This window comes from Uncinocarpus reesii, genomic scaffold (genome assembly GCF_000003515.1).
Source record: "Uncinocarpus reesii 1704 scaffold_1 genomic scaffold, whole genome shotgun sequence".
NCBI classification, from domain to species: Eukaryota; Fungi; Ascomycota; class Eurotiomycetes; order Onygenales; family Onygenaceae; genus Uncinocarpus; species Uncinocarpus reesii.
Genome location: NW_003052500.1, coordinates 217,054 through 236,729, shown reverse-complemented (window position 1 = coordinate 236,729; position 19,676 = coordinate 217,054). Strand labels below are relative to the sequence as shown.

General features: G+C 48.5%; 7 protein-coding genes and 1 non-coding gene across 8 annotated transcripts; 3 read left to right on the top strand and 5 right to left on the bottom strand.

Moving 5' to 3' along the window:
- Window positions 1-359: 359 nt before the first annotated feature.
- On the top strand, window positions 360-2,102 carry UREG_00226 (uncharacterized protein; the record flags this gene model as incomplete). Its single annotated transcript, XM_002540667.1, has 4 exons — window positions 360-484; window positions 604-848; window positions 960-2,018; window positions 2,071-2,102. The coding sequence occupies 4 exons, from the start codon at window positions 360-362 to the stop codon at window positions 2,100-2,102; spliced, it is 1,461 nt and encodes a 486-aa protein (XP_002540713.1).
- A 493-nt stretch (window positions 2,103-2,595) lies between these two features.
- UREG_08040 lies at window positions 2,596-2,668 on the bottom strand. Its single transcript has one exon. It is a non-coding gene; the product is annotated as a tRNA-Thr (tRNA).
- Window positions 2,669-3,725: 1,057 nt separating this feature from the next.
- On the top strand, window positions 3,726-4,730 carry UREG_00225 (uncharacterized protein; the record flags this gene model as incomplete). Its single annotated transcript, XM_002540666.1, has 1 exon — window positions 3,726-4,730. The coding sequence occupies one exon, from the start codon at window positions 3,726-3,728 to the stop codon at window positions 4,728-4,730; it is 1,005 nt and encodes a 334-aa protein (XP_002540712.1).
- Window positions 4,731-5,380: 650 nt separating this feature from the next.
- On the bottom strand, window positions 5,381-6,710 carry UREG_00224 (saccharopine dehydrogenase; the record flags this gene model as incomplete). Its single annotated transcript, XM_002540665.1, has 7 exons — window positions 5,381-5,443; window positions 5,503-5,535; window positions 5,588-5,687; window positions 5,737-5,844; window positions 5,904-6,166; window positions 6,230-6,566; window positions 6,658-6,710. The coding sequence occupies 7 exons, from the start codon at window positions 6,708-6,710 to the stop codon at window positions 5,381-5,383; spliced, it is 957 nt and encodes a 318-aa protein (XP_002540711.1).
- Window positions 6,711-7,364: 654 nt separating this feature from the next.
- On the bottom strand, window positions 7,365-9,267 carry UREG_00223 (uncharacterized protein; the record flags this gene model as incomplete). Its single annotated transcript, XM_002540664.1, has 4 exons — window positions 7,365-7,388; window positions 7,424-8,479; window positions 8,603-9,028; window positions 9,118-9,267. 4 exons carry the CDS (start codon window positions 9,265-9,267, stop codon window positions 7,365-7,367), a joined length of 1,656 nt encoding a protein of 551 aa, XP_002540710.1.
- A 1,391-nt stretch (window positions 9,268-10,658) lies between these two features.
- On the bottom strand, window positions 10,659-10,969 carry UREG_00222 (uncharacterized protein; the record flags this gene model as incomplete). The annotated part of the gene is given in 2 exon segments (XM_002540663.1): window positions 10,659-10,898; window positions 10,916-10,969. 2 exon segments carry the CDS (start codon window positions 10,967-10,969, stop codon window positions 10,659-10,661), a joined length of 294 nt encoding a protein of 97 aa, XP_002540709.1.
- Window positions 10,970-12,116: 1,147 nt separating this feature from the next.
- Window positions 12,117-14,296, top strand: UREG_00221 (glutaminyl-tRNA synthetase; the record flags this gene model as incomplete). Its single annotated transcript, XM_002540662.1, has 5 exons — window positions 12,117-12,651; window positions 12,708-13,110; window positions 13,176-13,530; window positions 13,592-13,824; window positions 13,888-14,296. 5 exons carry the CDS (start codon window positions 12,117-12,119, stop codon window positions 14,294-14,296), a joined length of 1,935 nt encoding a protein of 644 aa, XP_002540708.1.
- An 873-nt stretch (window positions 14,297-15,169) lies between these two features.
- On the bottom strand, window positions 15,170-19,675 carry UREG_00220 (P-type ATPase; the record flags this gene model as incomplete). The annotated part of the gene is made up of 5 exons (XM_002540661.1): window positions 15,170-15,629; window positions 15,685-15,821; window positions 15,879-19,182; window positions 19,241-19,304; window positions 19,591-19,675. The coding sequence occupies 5 exons, from the start codon at window positions 19,673-19,675 to the stop codon at window positions 15,170-15,172; spliced, it is 4,050 nt and encodes a 1,349-aa protein (XP_002540707.1).
- Window position 19,676: the final 1 nt, after the last annotated feature.

The window sequence follows — 19,676 nt, the reverse complement described above, 5'->3', positions numbered from 1 at the left end:
CCGAAGGCTGTGAGGGAAAATGCACGATGATGCTTGGTTGATGGCACCTGAGAATCTTGGTATGACGCGGGGAAAAGTCAACCAATTTGTCCGTTAGGTATATCAGCCCTAGAATCGATAGGGATGGATGACGTAGAACAATATACATATCAACTACCTCGACAATCAACAAGCCCATCTCTGCATATTTTATATCAATGATTCCAATGCCCAAAGAAAAAAGAAAAGCGATGAGGTCATTGCACTGCCATACACTGTGGCTGGTTCGTTCATGCATGGAAACACACTAAACCCAACACGGCTAGTCACATGCCTCAGCCACACACATTGACGATCGCCCAAAACCTAGTTATATAAGCATGGCGTTCCGGAAACACATCCAGAAACAACTCTTGCTCTCACAATTCACACTCTTGTGCAAGCTCGCATTTGGCCGGATTGCCTGTGAGCGCTGTATCATCTCGGCGCGTACCTTGGCTTGTAGGTATGCTCTCTAGTTTGTGCTCTATATGAAGAAATGGCCTGCTAATCTGAGTGATGTAGTATTTCCGATTCCCCGCAGTAGAGATATATTAACCCACTCTGTTAAAGCTGAATCGGCAGATACCTTGACCGAGAGACCCCAGGCCGCTGTACCGATCAAGGGGCGGCTGGAATCGACGAGATGAGTTTCAAAGGAATTCAAAAAAGCTTTGCCCGAGCTCCTCAAACCTTCAAAGCCAAATTCAATCTCGGCGAGAATACAAAGGACCCTGTATACCTCGATGCCGAAAGGAGGTTTCAAGAACTCGAGAAAGAGACAAAGAAATTGCATGATGAGTCAAAGAAGTATTTTGACGCCATTACTGGTAATTCCGGCCCTTCCGGCTCCGTTTTCGCGTTTTTCTCGTTGAGGCGTTTTAACAATGTACCCCTGGCTGATTCGCTGATTTACTAACGTGAAAGCTGGGATCCTGCAGGCATGTTAAATCATCAGATTGAATTCTCCAAAGCCATTGCCGAGCTATATAAGCCTATCTCCGGTCGAGCTTCTGATCCCACGACCCTAGTTCCCGAGGGTAATCCGGAGGGCATCCAGGCGTGCGAAGAATATGAATCCATCGTGCGGGACTTATTAACGACGTTGCAACCAGAACTCGAATTGATCGAATCGCGAATCATTAGTCCTGCCGACCAGCTTTTAGAAATTATCAAGGTCATTCGAAAGGTCGCCGTAAAACGACAGCACAAACAGCTGGATTATGATCGCCACCGCGCCTCATTGAAGAAGCTCCAGGATAAGAAGGATAAATCGCTAAAGGATGAAAAGGCGCTTTATCGAGCGGAGAATGACGTGGAACAAGCGACGCAGGAGTTCAATTATTATAATGACCTTTTGAAGGACGAGTTGCCGAAACTGTTTGCCCTAGAGGCGGAGTTTATCCAGCCACTTTTCCAGTCTTTCTATTATATGCAGCTTAACGTCTTTTATACGCTCCACGAGAGGATGCAAGGGTTGAACATTGGCTATTTTGACCTGACATCGGACGTGGAGGAAGCATATGAACGGAAACGAGGAGACGTTAAAGAGCGAGCGGAGCAGTTGACGATTGTCCACTTTAAAACCACGGGAGGTCGACGGCCAGGCTCAAAGTTCACTCCAGGTGGAAAGGACAAATTGGCTGCTGAGTCGAAGACCTATCCTTCGCGTCACGCTTCAGGCGCTTCCGACAACCCTCCACCTCCATATTCTGCCCATGCCACGTCCCCATTGATTGGTGGCTCTGCGGGAACCTTTGGGAACGGTTCTCTTTCAGCCGCCGCGAAAGCGAAACCTGCCCCGCCCCCTCCGAAGCCGAAACCAGCCCGGTTTGCGGGTGCCCAGGTAGAAACCGTCACTGCGCTGTATGATTATGAAGCACAGGCGGTGGGAGACCTGAGCTTTTCAGCGGGGGATGTCATTGAAATTGTATCAAGGACCAATAATGAAAATGAGTGGTGGAGTGGTAAAGTAGACGGGAAGGTTGGCCAGTTTCCTGGTATGTCGCCTGATATTTTAATGTTTTTGAAAGGGAAAAAAACTAACAATAGGATTAGGAAACTATGTAAGGCTGAATCAGTAAACTCCTTCAAATCTCCCCGCGCAAGAGTTATGGATATTATGCATCTTCATCAAGTCATATTTGCATGTGTTTCTATGTCTTGTGATGATTTACCAATGCAATTCTCTTCCATATGCTTTTCTCAATTCTTCACGCATATTATCAACCCATCAGCGTCCTGTTCTACCCCTTGTTCTTTCTGTTCATTGGGAATAAGTTGTTATTCTGCCCCTTGCTTCTCTCCACAAGTACCATATTTGTTCCTCTGCATTTCGGACATATGTTTCATAGAGCAATCGCGATGCTGATTTAGTCATGGGGGATGCATCTCTGTTGTAACTACTCGAGCACAATTCATTAGGACCCTGAATGCCAATCAAACTTGGAGTCTCCCGTAGAGTCTGAAGACTCGTGTTCTGATCCAGTTTCCGCCAAAAAAGGAACCAGCCAAGCGCGGTTCAATGACAACTCCCTCTTATTACTTGAGCTGGGAAAAAAAAGAGATATACTCGTCTGCCCACACTCAGAGTCGAACTGAGGATCTTATCATTACTAGTGATACGCTTTACCAACTAAGCCATATGGGCGCCGGTTGAATCTCGGTTAATATTTGGTAACTTTGAGCGGAGGAAAGCGTGAGGGTGTCTTTGTGGGAAGCCTGCGTTGGCACAGCGGCAATCGAGAATCGCCTGAACATCTGAACCTCAACTCCGCCGAATCGACTGCTTGAAGCTTGAAGGCGGACGCAATGTGCGCAAGCTAGCAGGATATCCGTGGTCTGAGTCACTCCGGCCTCTCTTCCAGCCGTCCGTGCTTTGCTTGGGATTGACGGCATGATAGCCAACCGCTTCGTGCCAACCCGACCATCTGTTTGAACAGACCCTATGATATGAATCATGAACGGTGACATGCAAGCCTCGTCTTTCTCGTTTGGCCAATTGATAACTGCGGAACTGGGGCATTGACCTCGAGATCCTCGATCGCGCGTGACAAATTCCCTTTCATGCAGGGTGTTGCACGGCATGCGCTTTCGCACCACTGAGGATATCATATCCTTTTCGTTTGCTGGCAGGGGTTGTTCTGTGAAACTGCTCCCTTTGATAACTCTTCAAGGTTAGCGTCTCAGCGCGCGGCCGGAATGAAGCCTCCGCTCTATAGACGGGATCCTTGCTTGGTGGCTACTAGTGGTGCTTGAAGCTTGGAAACGGCAGGATCGGGAAACAAGCAAGTCGGTATGCTGTGGCAAAAGCACGACGCCAGATACGGGTAGAAGATCTACCGGGGCTGGCGATGTTGTGTAAACTGCGCAGACACCATCGGTTATAAGTCTGGATAAGGCCAGCAGATTTGCCTTGGACTCTTGAACCTTTTCAGCTCCTTTCTATACAAGAGTGTCGATGTTTCAGAGGTGAAGTAGCAGTCTTATACCCATACATGTATCTCAATCCTTCTTTTCCATTTATACGGAGTATACGGCTACCTTTTTACGTCCGTTTCCGTCGAGCTGCTAGCAGATGCAATAGTACCTGCGGTTGTTTTATTCGTTCTGGCGCCGTGGCAACGGGTTCCTGCCCTCTTCCTTGGCCATCTTCGGTCTGAACACGACAGCCTTTCGTTCAGCAGGCTCCCTTACTCAGAATAACAATGCTCCTCATTCTTCCCCGTGAATTACGCGATGAGATCTATTACCATTTATTTTTCACGACCCGCCTCAGGTTCGGCCCACGGATAATACCTGCCCGACACTCTCTAGCCATTCTACGGACCTGCCACCAAGTTCACGAGGAAACCAAAGATATCTGGATTTCCCGCGTCCTGTTCAGCTTCGATGGTCTTGGGGATATATTCCTAAAATTTTCGAGCCTGAACCCTAGTGTGCTTTCGCACATTAAATATGCCAGCTTTAGCTTAACGGATAGTGAAAGCTCTGGATTTTCTAAAACTGTTTCGGTTCACGAGAAATATTCACGAATTTTCAAATTATTCCCCGGGTTATGTCTTGATAACCTCACTGTTTTTGCGACTCGAGATTGTGAGCCCGCATACAAGGCACTGTCTGGGCTGATCCTATATGGAAGAGGCTGGAAGGAGTTGCACTTTGTTTCGCCCAATGCAAGGATACTAGGGTTGGCTCAACGCTGTTGCCCGAGACCGCTACCGAGTACCTGGAATGAATTCTTGTTTCAACCACCTTGTGCCAACCCTGACCAGAACTTCGAAGCGTCTATAACAATTTTCCGGTCTACGGTGACGCGCGAAGTTGGCGAACCAACCGGTAGTGTTTTGAACCCAGCCACGCGAAAAGTTTTTGAGATGGCCACCCAGTCGCGAATGTTACACATCAACGTCTGTCGCAGAAGAATGCCTCCCTCGTTCGAAGAAATCGTAACAGGGAATGAATATTTAGTGGTTGTCAAGCGGGGCCCCGATGCGGATATCATTAGGACGTATGATGAGAAGCAAGAGTTCGAGACAACTCCTAGTCATTTTGCGCCAGCCCCCTTTATTCAGTGTACATCGGTTTACCACAAGGATGTTCAGGATTACCTCGATTGGAATGTCGAGGATCCCGTTCCCGACGTCTACCACCGGATTTATGATTTCGAGTGGAGTGACTTTCGTGCTCCGAAAGCGTCGAAATCAACATAACTAGGGCACGAGAGTCACTGTCACGCTAGAAGACTCTACACGAGGTAGTGAGGCCTTCCGAGTTATCAGTATTATTAGCTCTTCTTTAATTCCCGTATTATATACAGGCTGGAGTAATATTGATTGCCTGAAATGAGATCCGCAACAAGGTATTCTTTAAAGCTTTATAGCACCTGAATCATAGACTGATCCGCATATCATCCCCCGAAAAAAAAAATTTATCCCATAGAAAATTCATGTTTTTACTCTATACGGCAAAAATTCGACTTATTACTTACACCCCGAGCTTTTTCTTTCCCTTTTTTTTTCACACAAAGGCAAGCGATCTAAGCTTCTACTTGCTGCAATTCCGCGGGTAATGTCTGTACTTTCTCCCGATAGAGCTTCTCTGCCCGTTGCCAGACGGGATGCGAAGCGCGATTCTTGATTTCTAGCATGGATGGCAAGAGGTCCGCCGAGAATGTATCAGATGATTCGGCAGGAAGAAGGCTGGGGAGGTGATCGATTGCTATTGGAAATTTGACTTTTAGCTTGCTTGCCCTCCTTTCAAGGAGCGTAAAATAGAAAATCTCCACTTACAGATCACGCTGAGAGGGGGGTTGGAGTAATTTAGCTGGATGGTGGGTTTATCGAAAGTCTGAAAGGGCTAGTCAGTTGCAATCCGGTGAAAAAGAGGAGACGATCGCACGTACGCTGTTGACGTTGTAAATTGGCTACGGGACAAATATTAGTATAAGACCTGGACGTCTCATGTAGGTAGGGTAGTACTCACGATTGGGTTATTGGGGTTTGTGGTATCGCAGCTCTATAGATTGATCAGTCGTTGCTTGAGCACAAAAACTCGAAAAGGAACATACCACATCACAGACGACGGAAAGCTTGCGATTCGGGTTCAAGAGGCTCTCGGCATCTACGAATGGTGCAATCTTGCTCGTGAGATAAATGCAGTTGATGAAGCTATACATTATCAGTATCCTTCAGCGCCTCCTTTATAGTCTAAACTTACATGTCGGATTCAACGATTTCGGTGAATGGGCCACCCTTTGCCGTTTCTTCCATATCCCACCTCAGGATATCTTCGCATCCTGCTTTGACGCAGGCGTCGACGGCTCCTCTTGAGAAACTGTTAGCATGGTGGTATTCACCACAGACTGGTGTAAAGTATCTACTGACCTTCCACAACGGCCCAGTGCGCCAATAATCAGAACTCGCGGTTTGCGGCCAGCAATCTTTGTGCCCCGTTCCACATCCGCGCGTATTTGATTTACCATCTCGTCTTCGTTGACGTAATATCCCTTTCCACCAGTGAATTCATCGACACCTGGAAGAGGGGTGCCGGGATTTTCGAGCTGCCACGCCCAGGTCTTCAGGGAGAGTGCAGCACCAGCAAAGCCAGCATGATAACCAAAAGCGGCTACTCTTCGGCCAGAATCATCCTGTGAATAGAAATGTCAGTCTTCACCCTTTTACAAATTTAACACAAGGTGAATACTCCGAACCTGCAAGAATTCCAAGTCATATAAAACTCCCCCACCACGGCTCCATCTGCCCAAGGCCTTCTCCCAGCCCCCTTGGTTCTTAAAGCAATGCGCAAAGGTAACATGGTCATGGATCAATGGGAAATCTTTGGTCTCATCTAGCTCCTTCAAGCCTACGATGATTGAGTCCTTGGGTGCATTGACCCAGCTTCCTTCAGGAACCAGCTCTGCACCGGCCTTTTCAAATTCTTCGTCTGGGAAGATGCGCTTGCGGAGAGCGGAGGTGGGCGATCTCTCAACCTTGACTTTGTAGCCGGCGTCAAGGAGGGCGCGGGTAGTCGAAGGAGTGAGGGCAGATCTGGGTTGCGCATTGTTAGCAAGGGATAAGTCCTGTAATCGAAGAGTCGAGACCAATTGTTCTCAAGGCGGGTGTGGGTGAGGGGTCATACCTGTGCTCGAGGATCTTGTCCTCCGCACGGAGGTGAAGAGTTGTAGGGGCCATCCTGAGTATATTAGAGAGCAATTGAGTGAACTGGAGCAGTCCAAGGTGAATCAAGAGTCAATTGTTTCAAGGTGGAATGGAAATTTGAGATGGCGGAGTGAAATTGCATCCCATGAAGTATGACTCAGGCAGGCAATATCAACATCACGTGGTCCATGGTGATCGATTTTGATGCATCAGATTTAGTTGCCAGAAGACGACAGGGAATGGAGGTTTTCATCGTGCAATGTGAAGCTGATTATTCTTTCTCAGACTAGTCTACAGAGTACACGATCTCAAGAGGGCGGTTCAAATCACCGTCCCTGGTTAGGAAGCTTTGCCATAGCTCCAATCTCTCACGAGATGAACACATACACCCATCTGTCTCAATCCCAAATCAAAACGCGACGTAGTCACCGGAGCCAATATCCGGCCATGTTGTGGTGCGATGCCCTTTCAACAGCAAACCAGTGCGGCTCTTTTGGCAACTCCGGATGCTTTGCTACCGGATCCTCAGCAGAATGGAACTTCTCGTTGGAGTACGGCTGTGTTGTTGTAGAATAAGACTTTGCTCTTGAGAGAGGTGGAAAAGGAGAATCGCCGGAAGCTGCTTCTTTCTCGCTGGATTCCGGGCTCTCTCTCATGGGTTTGATACTATTGACGAATCTGGCTGGTTTAAGCGTTTGAGGCCCTTTGAACCTAATAGTCTGATCGAAATTAATTAGCACGATTACTTGCCTGGGATCATCTATTGATGCCACTTTCGTCAAGTAAACAATCATTCTTTCATCTGCGGCGGCTTGGATTTCCCCGGATGCGGAGCGCGGACAGAGAGTCCGAAGGAGCTCCTCTGGCGCGTCATCCGAGGGCCAGAGTTTGATTCCACGAGATTCATAACGTTCCTCAGAACATTCCATTGGTGTCGCATCCTCATGGAGATGTTCCGGAGGATACAAGAATCCCGGGCTGACTTCTTCGCCCGCTTCATCGATGGGACACTTGCGTTTTCGAGATCCGATGCGCAAACGCAACCGGTCCGAAGGTGCTGAAAATGCTCCAGTAGGCAACGGGTCGTTCACAAGGTCAATGAATGACAATGCAGAGTAATTGTACGTCCAAAACTTAGTTTTTGACAACGGAAAGTCCTTTCGGGAGTCTGAATTTCTCTCCTCTGTGGTATATTCATGGTGATACTGGCGCTTCACTCTTTTTCGCGGAGGAACATAGTTAGGCTTGCTGAAAGCATCCAGGGTACGGGTTAATGGATCGTCGCTCGGGAGCCTGCTCACTGGTCTATACCGAGGAAATCCGGGGCTGGGTGGGTCTTCCGTGGGGAAAGGAGTTCGCATTGTTACCGGGTCGAGGATTTCGGCGTCCCATTCGGCCTGTGCGTGAGGACGGTCAATGGGCTGCATGTAATATGTCCGATAGTTTTCGCTGCCACCATCCCGCCATTCTCGCCTGCATTCGACAATGATGAGATTTCCGGTGTCTTCATCTGTCTGCAAAGAGAGGTTGGTCCAGGTGTCGTTCAAAGGCCCCTCTTGATGTTGACGCCTCCAGTATCTTTGCCACATGGGTTCCGTTGGTCGTGACAGGGGAATTCGTACGCAGACATAAAACGACGTCCAGTCTATTTCCTCCTCTTCGTGCGATGTTTGGTTTGAGACAACATAGAGATAGCCATCACGTATCTCAAAGCAAACGGTGGATCCGAGTTCAGAGCCAACCACATTTTCGAGCTGAACAGGGCGCTTTGTAACGTTGCGGTCCTCGGGCAAATACACACCCTGAATCAGCCATTCATAATGATCTAGATGTCCACGATGGACCACCCTTGAATGTGTCCCGTAGTAAAGATACGAAGCGTTGTTCCGGACGAAAAGCTCCCGAGTCGTGTTTAATTGGCGCACCATTCTCAGGCGACTGACGCCCACTTCTCGCGAGTGTGAGCAAACGTCAAAGGCCATCAGCCATGTCCGCCCGCCCCATTTGCATAAGCACGTAGTAATACCGTCGGAATAATATAGGAGGGTCACCTGCAGCTGCTCACTAGCCGTGAGAGGTAAGACGGCCTCAGAGAACGCAGCTCTGACGTCGATGACCTGCTCCGTGCCATCAGCTGCACGGGTGTGTAAAATCCTTATTGTATGCCCGTACTTGTAGCACAGCACGCCTTGCCTGAATTGGAAGCTTTCCGCGTAGCCCATGATGCCTGCGGAGTAAGGCTGAGCGGTGGCCACAGCCTCTCGGACATCAAAGGCGCGCCGTATCGCTTGGCGATAGCTGATTTGCCCACTCGCTGCCAGCCTGCACTCGGCACTGTGGAACATGAATTTCTAGAAGACGTGTCAATGCACGGGGCTTTCGCGCATGGAGGGGTTGGGCCAGGCATGCCATGCGGGGCGCTATTCCAGAACAACCATACCTGAGCGGACTTTCGGGCGGTGATCTCGTCTTTCAACAGTTCATACATGTCCCAGTTCACAAGACTGAGGTTGATGTAGTCATGAGGCCCTAGGTAGGAGGCAATCTCGTGCCATATGTCGAAAGGGATCGAGTCAAACTTTTGAGGCATGATAGTCGAGAACGGGCGGACGATGAACAAAGTAGAAGGATTGCAAAATAAGCCTCTGGCTGGATAATGGCCAAGCACCCCAGATGGCAGCTAGACAACAAGAGCAAGGTTGAGGCTTCGAGTCGTTTGGGAGCAAAAAGGTGTGAAATTCAAAACAACCAAACAAAACATCGTGAACAACTTCTCGAGGACGTGAAAGAGATTTGATTTTCCATCCGGTGTCCTTTCACTTTATCAATGAATTTGTGAAGCAATTGCAGCACTGCTGTGCCATCTTGCCATTGCTCTGGTGTTCTGGCGTTGACGTCTCCCTGGAGGCAACTGCGCAATTATAGACCCAGTGAGGCTCAAGTCCACGATGGAACAGCTTCCCAAAGACTGAAACATTGTTGCTGTGAAAAGGACCAGAAAGAGGCAATTTATGAGGCTGAAAATACACATTGAGGGCTGGAAGTATCATCCATCCCCTCTTTTTTTTTTTTGACTCTCGAATGCTGCACTGTGACTTGCCGCTGGGAGAGTAACTAGCCCCCGATCTGAGTTGCAAGGTTGCTAGTCGAGTATATTATTACGGGTTCGTTGGCTACCGCATGCCAGAAGAGGGCTAGCTGGCGACCGGTCCCAGGAAAATCGACAAGGCTGTGATTCGAGCAGGGCAGGCAAACCGCCCGTCGGCGCCGTCATTGGTGTGCCGCGAGGCGTGAGAAAAGCAAAGTCTCACGCAGGCATGATCTCACTTTTTGGTGCCTGTGGCCCGGTGCCGCTGTTCACCTTGAGGCCCAATTGAATAGTCTCTGTTGAAGTCTGCTAATAGGATGTTGCTGTCAAGGAGCCAGGACTCCACACCCCGGCAGATTGATGACAAGGTTGCTTGGTTTGGCCTGAGAGCCGCAGAAAGCCAAGTGCTTTTGCCCACATGCAGATTTCGATCAGCTTGACGGCGCTGCAAGGATTTGCCCGCTCTAACTAGCTACTCGCCTGTGCTTGGTGGCATCATGATTCATGGGAGACGTCAGTTGTGGCTGTGCTTCAAAGCGTGAGATTCCCAACAAACTTCCGATCGCCTCCGCATGACCCAAGCAACAGTGAACTCCAAGTCTCCAACCCCCTAAAGGAGAAAGCAAATTCGATGCAAGCGTTACATGAAAGGTAGATCAATTGGCTTGTGCCTGGCATACTGCGAAACAGAGGCGTTCAACAAGGTGATGCAAGCTTGAAACCGCGGCCCTGCTGAGCCGCTGAGTAGGACTGAGTGCAGTTGACACCGACAGGGATTCCCGCCGAAACATGCACTGCTTGACTCCTTGAGCATGCTGCATGCCTCTCCCTGCGGCTCAAACCGCCGAAGAAGATCAGACGAAAGCCCCTTTTTTTGAGCCTCGGAATAGGGTTTAGGGTGTTACTAGCGCGGCTCTGTGCTTGTCACCAGACGATCGCTTGAGCACCGCAATAATGCTTCGTTGATCTGACTCTCTGGTGATTCTCGATCTGGCGCCGAACCCGAGAGTTCCCGTTGATTGGTCCATAATATCAATTTTGAATTGCGTGATCGTCTGGTCGCACTCGGCTGCATCCCACCTGTCAAGCTTCACGAACACCGATCCAGCATGCATCGCGAAAGTCGAGCGCGCCTTTTGCAAGGGCGTACTCTGGAAGGATCACACGGGTCGTTTGGGCCGTGCCGGAAAAAGCGCTTGTTCATTGTTGTCTTCTTCCGAAATGTGCGGGCCAGCAATGCAGCAAAGCAATACGCCAACTTCTGGTTCGATGCAAGAAAGAGCTTGAGCGCAAAGCCCAGCTGTTGACTGCGGAGAAGTCTTGCGCCATTACAGTCTACTGCTAGTTTTATGCCAGTCAAGATGGCTATTGTCAAGAAGATTGATTCTGTTCTCCTCGGAGACAATTGAGGTTTAGTAAGTTCAGGTGGCTTAACGCGCTGTAGGCGCTCCAGAGAAGAATCTCAGATTTTGGTTGACCCCACTTCTAGGAAAGAATAAAGTTCTCGTGTTCGCGATATCTTGCAGTGCGAGACCACGCTTTTGAGGACGCCCGGCGCAAAAAGGACTCCAAGTTGATTCGCATGGCGAGAATTTGTGTTGAGCGCGGGGAAAGTGCTCAATGATTACTATGCCTCGCATAAGTCCCCATCTTTCGACGGCTGCCGGACAAGAGCAGGGCCACAGATGGATGTTTGGCATCTTTGCTTTAGTCACCAGGCACAGTGGGCGCTGATATGGCACACGAGCGGTGGGATTTCAATCCCACTGGAAGCGCACAGGATTAGTCCGAACGAATGCAGACCGCACCGACGAAGGAAAATCCTATCAGCAAGCTTGTGGCACTTTGCAGGTTATCCCACAAATTCCGGAGCACCAGCGACAAGCCGCAGACATGTTGAAGCGAGGCCCAGCCGGGGAATCTAGGCAAAACTGTCTCTTGGCCTATCCCAGTCAGAATGGCGTTGACCCCCATTGAACTTTCATCACAGACATGGATGACGGCTCAACGATGGCCGGCCTCGACCCCATCCATGGTAATACAGGGATAAAGGGCGTTGCTTGAGTGAAGTTTCTTGAGCTCGGCGACGGAGTGTCATCATTCCTGTTTGATCAAAAGATAAGATAAGACCGCCAGGATGACTCAGCAGCCGCAATAGCTTCGGCGCTAAACTCAGTTTGGCAGCTGGGCTGATGAGTCAGACAACCCCACCAAAAGTTGGATATCAAGCACGAGTTCACCCCGCAGCGCCTCTGAGCTGCTACAATTGTGCTTTGGACCTCTTTTTCTATATCCATACTCATATACGTTGGGGCTAATTGAATTGGCCCTCTACCTTGCTTTTTCCAGCCATGAGTGCGCCAACTGGTACCACACAGTTACCCGAACGGCCTAAACAACCAAAGCCTCCGAAGAACAAGCCAGCAAAACAACCCAACGACAGCGGTGCCAAAAATGCCAATAAAGGGTCCAAAAAACCTCAAGGAGGCCCCTCTGGTGCAGATATTACCCAGGACCCCGAATTCATGTTCAAAGTTGGGTTTTTGGCCGATGTCTACCAAGAGAGGCCCATCTCGGACAAGATCCCCAAAATCGTAACACGGTTCCCCCCAGAACCCAACGGATTCCTACATATTGGGCACAGCAAAGCTATTGCGGTCAATTTCGGTTTCGCGAAGTACCATGGCGGTGACTGCATCCTACGATTTGATGACACGAACCCGGAGGGCGAAGAAGAAAAGTATTACAAGGCGATTGAGGATATAATACATTGGCTTGGATTTAAGCCGTTCCGTGTTACGGCCGCTAGTGACAATTTCGAAAAGCTATACCAACTTGCTGAAGATTTAATCCGACGAGATGGCGCGTATGTTTGCCATTGCACGAGTGCGTGATGAGATGTCCCTGTCCCGCCATGATACTGAAGCTGACGTGAACCAAAGAGGCTGAGATTAAAAGTCAACGCGGTGAGGGAACTGGCGGCGAACGATTCGCTTGTAGTCACCGGACGCGCCCAATTGAGGAATCCTTGACCGAATTTAGAGCAATGAGGGATGGCAAATATAAACCTGGTGAAGCTGCCCTCCGGATGAAACAAGATATAGAAAATCCAAACCCGCAAATGTGGGATTTGTTTGCTTGGAGGATTCTAGACCACGAACACAAGGCTCACTTCAGAACTGGAAGCAACTGGAAGGTTTATCCCACATACGACTTTGCCCATCCGCTCTGCGATAGTATCGAAGATATTTCACATTCCCTCTGTACGACTGAATTTGAGCTTTCCCGTGAATCATATGAATGGTTGTGCGATAAACTCGAAGTTTATAAGCCAATGCAACGAGAGTACGAACCTTCGGCTTTCGCAACTTATATGTACAGTACATTTCACAAGGCTAACCGCATTATAGATATGGCCGCTTAAACATAACCGGCACCGTTCTTTCCAAGCGGAAAATCATCGAGCTGGTTAAAAAGGGTTACGTGCGCGGTTGGGATGATCCTCGCCTCTTTACTCTTATTGCGCTTCGCAGACGCGGTTTCCCCCCGGGCGCTATCCTCTCTTTTGTTAATCAGTTAGGTGTAACGAAGGCCAAAATTAATGTTCAGGTGGTGAAACTCGAACAAACCGTCCGCCAGTATCTCGAGACCACAGTTCCGCGGTTAATGTTGGTCGTTGAACCGCTCAAAGTTATAATTGATGATCTACCTGACGATTATGTTGAGATGGTCGAGGTACCCTACTCGAAGGATCCATCTTTCGGAGTACGTATCTTTTGTTCAACGGATTCTTTGCTGCAAAAGTCCACGCTAACGATATGGACAGTCTCGCAAAGTCCCATTCACAAAGGTGGTTTACATCGAAAAGTCGGATTTCCGCGAAGTAGATTCTCCTGATTATTTTCGTCTCGCCCCTGGAAAGACAGTTGGTCTCATGAAGGCGCCATTCCCCATCACTGCAACATCCTTTGAGAAAGACCCGGAAACCGGCGAAATTGCTTGTGTTCATGCTAAATATGAGAAACCATCTGAGGGATCGCCGGCAAAGAAAGCGAAAACGTAAGTTTTTACTCAGCCGGTTCCACTAGTGTTATATCACCAGTTCTAATAACCATTGTGTAGCTATATTCACTGGGTTGGCGAATCGCCCGCACACAATAGCCCCAAAAATGTTGAAGTCCGCACCTTTAATCAGCTTTTCAAATCCGAGGATCCATCAGCCCACCCTGAGGGTTTCCTGGCAGACATTAATCCCGACTCTGAACAAATATTCCAAAACGCATATATCGAAACGGGGTTCGAAGAAATTTGTCGCACCGCACCCTGGCCAAAGGAAAAGAATAAAGAAAGTGGGGAAGGAGAGGGCGAATCCAAGCAGAAAGAAGACAATGACTCTACTTCCACGGAGCCTTATAGTATTCGGTTCCAGGGCATGCGCATGGGTTACTTCACAGTCGATAAAGACTCAACTCCCGACGCAACTGTTCTAAACCGCATTGTTACGCTAAAGGATAGCGCTGGAAAGTCGTGAGACTAAGATATAGAAAAGCCGATATCGATGCTGATAGCCTTTACACCTACAATCGGATGCTGAACAACCAATTGATACATGCATCACTTTAGGCTATGAGTTTGTGGTGATATTATTGAGTTTGCATTACCACAACGACCGGTTCAATGATAGATTATTCTTCAAAAGAAAAAGAAAAGATAAGCATATTAACTACAAGCACTCCGTATTGTGGGTACATTAGCTGCTGGGCCAAAATTTAAAGCAGTGAAGCCTGATCGTTTGAAGTCTCTTTTACATCATCAAATGCACATATGGAGTACAGAATAACAGTTTCAATAGTTCAGTTTGGCTTCCAATTCTATAGGTACAGGTTTATCCTAATAATCTGCAATGTAACATATCATGAGAGTTTGCCGGGCATCCTGTTCAGTAAAAGCGGTATTTCACCGACATCGCGAGAAATATGGTTTCAATAGGCGAGCGGTCTGCAAATGGGCGTAACTAGGTTATCTGTACCCTGTAGCAACCATATCAAGGTAGTCCGGAACCTTTCTTATTTTTTCCCCAGGTGTCCTTTTTCGCTTCATTCATCATTTACTCTTGATATCTACTGTCGTATCAGCCTCATTGTCGATCGCCTACCTTGTATATCGATGAGAAGGAGTAATTAGGCTTCGTATACAGGGCATCAAGGGAGATACTTTGAATAAGGTTTATGTACCATTAGGAGAGAAGTGATGGAATAAATATGCAAGAAAGTTGTATTAAATCTATGTTCCATTAGACACGGAGTAGAAGCAGATCTATGTAAATCAAACCAAGTAAGACAAAAGTCGAATATCAGAAAAGCAGAAGTAGGAAGATGAGTTATACCGCCGCATTTTTGGAAAGTTAAACAGTTCGTTTCGCTTCAACTTCTCTGTCCTTCTCTTCTTGCTCTTTAAGTTTCCTCGATACCTCCCTTGCAATCTGATCTGGGCGTCTAATCGCAATATCCTTTGGCTTATAATCGCTGAAAAACCTTTTGAGTCCTTTTTCTATTAACCAACATCCTGCATAATCTAGAATCATTACCGACGTCAAAACGACCTTGAACTCGGAGCTGAATGGCACAAGACGCATTTTCTCGTTGAGTTCGGGGATAAATTCGGTTGCGCATGAAAAAGTGACCAAGGACGTAAGCAAAAGACCCCAATACATGCCGCGGTTTTCGCGGATGGATTCGCGGAAAGGACGGCCTTGGTAGTTTATGGAAAACGTAGATATTTGCTGGATGAGTTGAAGAAGGTAAACAGCAGAGTTCAAAAGCGAAGGCTCGAATTCCTTTTCAAGATCAATGTTTTCCTTGCGTCTAAGATTATATATGTTAGTGACACCCGTGTAATGACGGCTGGAAAGTGACTTACGGCTCTAACGCGTAGACGTATTGGGAAAGGTAGATTAGTGTGCCCACATGAATGGCGAACTGGCCTAAGACAGATCCGACAATGTAGATGTTGAAGATGTTCGGTTGGGGCCGTTCTTTCGACAACCCTTCAACAGACTGTTCGAATGATGGTCAGTGGAGTATCATACAACCCTAAGGATATCGAACGCCTACCTTTGCACGGGAAATAGATAAGAAACAAACACTCATGAGCATCCCGCTGATGGTGACTTGCCCGTCTCCGAACTTGATGCCGTCGAGGTAGATGACACTCAAACTGTACGCGCTGATGAGGCAATTCAATGCTAGGATTTTGTACATTTGGATAGTGGCGACTAGAGTGCATCGTCCCTGGCGAATGATATTAGGAATAGCGACAACATTGGCTAGCTTGCTCGTGAATGGTGCCGCTACGGACGCATCACCCAGTTTGAGTGTAGGCGGCTCATCTTCGTCCATTTCTTGTTGCATCATGGTTGCAGTGAGCTTGTCCGCAAGTCCAGCGGCCGCAACCTTGGCGTGTTGTTCTCGACGTTGGTGGGGTGTAAGATCGTTGTTAGACTGCTGGAGGGCTTGAGCACCTGGTGAAACGATGGTTGGAATGCTATCATTGGATTGTTGTAGGGCGGCAACAGCGGCTGGGCCTTTCTTTTCAGCTTCGCGAAGCATAGCTTTTTCATAGTGTGGGTTGTTGGCTCCTGGTGGGTAGAGATGAGCGATGTTTAGGGGAACTGGAGGCGTCGGCTGATTGAATCTTTGCATAAGTGACACCTGTTTTTCGTAGATTTCCTTCATTTTAGTCATTCTGAAATGCTCAGAAATTTTACTGAGGTCCTCTGGGGTGCCGTTCAAAAGCGCAATACCGACATGTGCTTGTTTTAGGGCACCGACGTCGTTGGTACCGTCACCGCACATCAAAGTCGTGTAGCCAGCGTCCTTCATGCCCAACAAAATGTCTTCTTTTTGTTTGGGGGATACCCGTGCATAGACCCAAGTATGGCGGAGAAGATCACGAAGACCACTTTGGCCCCGGAATTTTTCCAGCGCATAGCCAGTCACACAGAGATCTTTGGTCTGGAGAATGGTTTCGTCCAGTGGCTTGGTCGGGTCAACCTCCACACTAAACTTATCGTCGATGCTCCGCCATACGAGCCTTGTTCCTGATGTGTCGTGCTCTGGAGCATCGAGAATAAGAGTGTCCCGATCAACGATTTCAACCTGTCGGGCCACATGGACGGCTGTTAAGGGATTATCACCGGTAATCATGACCACTCTGTGACTACTCTCGTTTAGCATTTGCAATGCCTTGACAGCATCTTCCTTCAAAGGGCACTGAAGGACGAGGAACCCTGCAAAATGTAAATCCGCTTCGACTTCCTCGCGCTTCAGGTTGTTGATTCGTGCAGGGCTTAGCTCTGCCTCCGAATTCAAATACTTGTAGCCTAATGCGAGAACTCTGGCACCGTTCCGGGTGAAGAATTTAAAGGTCTCCTCGTAATTAGGCGGAACAGAAACAAGCATAGTACTGATCGTTTCTGGAGCACCTTTCACTCCGACAAAAGTGCCCTTTACTCTCTTTGACGATTGCCTATCAGTACTCGTCACGGTTGCCACCGCGCTTTGCCGTTTTAACGCAGAGGAGAATTGGAAGCGTCGACGAATTTGGACTGATTCAAGCACGCGCCCTCCGGCTCTGACTGGCGCTCCTGGTTTGCTAATCAAGACATCATTTCGGCCAAGGATCCACCCGAGTGATGTGAGCGTTGCTTTTTCCATTGGATCACCAACAATTTCACCTTCGTCTAGCTTGACAAGTGCATGTGCGGTAGCGAGTACCAATGTAGTCTCGTCAGCTACATTCTCGACCTTGGCGATATCAGTATGCGCACCGTCCGGAGAAATAGACTTGCTCTTCTGCCCTAGAGTTAGCCCTGCGATCCCTTCCACTAGAAGATCCTCGCCGGTTAAGGTTCCGGTTTTATCAAAACAAGCGATATCGACACGGCCAGCATAGGGAATTCGGAAAGGTTCAGTGCAGAAGATGGCATATTTGCTAAGCGCCGCAAGGCTGGTATTAACAGCCAAACTCAACTCCATAGGCAACTCTGGCGGCACAACGCTTGTGATGATCAAAACACAATCAAGCAATAGCTTTGACCTCTTCCGGTCCTTGGAGACACCTTCTTTCCAGACATACCAAGATGCTGCGATGGCAAACATTAAGAGGAAGAGGATGAACAACAATGCCTCAACGTTATTCGCAGAAACGGGTTCTGTGGAGTAGATCATCGTTCGAACTAAGCTGCCTTGGCTGGTTTCAAAGCCAGTTCGAACAACAACACCGAGAGCACCGTTATCAGGAGGAGGCGGGACTTTGAATCGAGCGTTGGTGGTAATTTCGTCTGGGTTCGAGGTAGACTGGTTGATTTGCAAGACCTTTGTGCCGCCATAAAGGAAGGAGTTTTTGTCAAGGCCATTCGGATCAATCCGTTCATCCCCTGGGCGCAACTGGATAGAGTCTTTGAGCAAAGGCGTGCTTTCTCCTGAGAGCATCGCCTCGTTAACAATTGCACTTCCTCCAATCATGAGAATATCACAGGCAACTCCACTGTCGTCTTTCGTCCGATTCACCGATAATAAATCACCCGGAAGTAATTTATCACTGCTGGTCTCAGTCCACTGGTTCTCCCTGTAAACCCAGACATCGTATGGTTTGATGCTCATGCTTCGGAATTCATTTAGGGTCCTTTGACGTTGCCATACAACCGTGCTCTCGAAAGCGACGAGCATGAATAGCGTAGACAATGAGTAATACCAGTACTCGTCCAACAGCCACAGTCCGACGCAGAAGATTTGGAAAACAAAAAACGGCGCGACCGCGTGCTCTTTGAATAGTTCTATAAAGGTGGGAACCGGGATATCGAAAGTGTTGTCACCATAGTGATTGTGGATATGCTCAATTTGGGAGGCTGATGTCAACCCGCAGCTTGTCTGGAATTCTTTCAAATACGGCTTCGGCTCCACGTCGAGGGCGTATGAAAGCGGGGAGAAGCATTTATTCGCCGGATCGTACAGGAAACGCCGTTTTTGGAAGAGGAAAGAGATATGATTTCTACCGCCGGTGTATTCCTTCACCAAAGGACAAATTTCGGCGGAGCCGGCATTCGCCACAGGAAGCACTTTGATGAGCTGGGCGTCGTCGACGGATTTTGCGCTTGTGGTAGTGAACAGAGCGTTGATATTGATATTCCACTTTGTCATCAACCAGAGCAACGACTGTAATGTGAATATCGAACCGGCCCAGAGGAAAGTCCATTCAGACCCCTGGATGTACCTGTCGTATCGATCGGGAGAGAGATAGAAGGCGAAAAACGACGGCCATATTATCAGGAAGGGCCAGACGTAGGCATGTAATTGGATTGGGAGAGGGTTGCGAAGAGCCGCAGATCGTATCTGGGCATTGTCTATAAGCCGTGGCCTGGTTCTGGTGTCAGCGCGTTATCTGGCTTTCCACGGTCGGCGCGGAGCACACTTACATGCTGGCTTGAGTCGAGGGGATTAGCGAGAGAGAATCATGGATGGAACCTTTCAGACCAAATACTGTACAATAACACAGAGGTCACGGCAGGGCAGTGCACAGCTTCCGAGTCGAGTTTGCCGCAGCGTTGGAGTGCAGTTTCAACCAGCTTTCCCTTTTGGGCCCGGAAAAAAAAGAACGCTGGATTATGTAATAAATCCGGGCATGCTTAGTTTAAGGTTTCGGAATAATTAGGCCGGCTACCTAGTAAACTGCCTCCATAGCCCCTTTGCGGCCCCGTGAAACAGGACGAGATGGGATGAGACGAGAGGGTAAAGGAATCGTAAAGATACTCGCATCACTCCGCACCGCCTTTGGATCCGATCACAGGCGTTGTGGTGCTGGCTGGCACGTTTATAGAACTGTTCTTGTAGACGGAGCGTTGCGGGTTCATC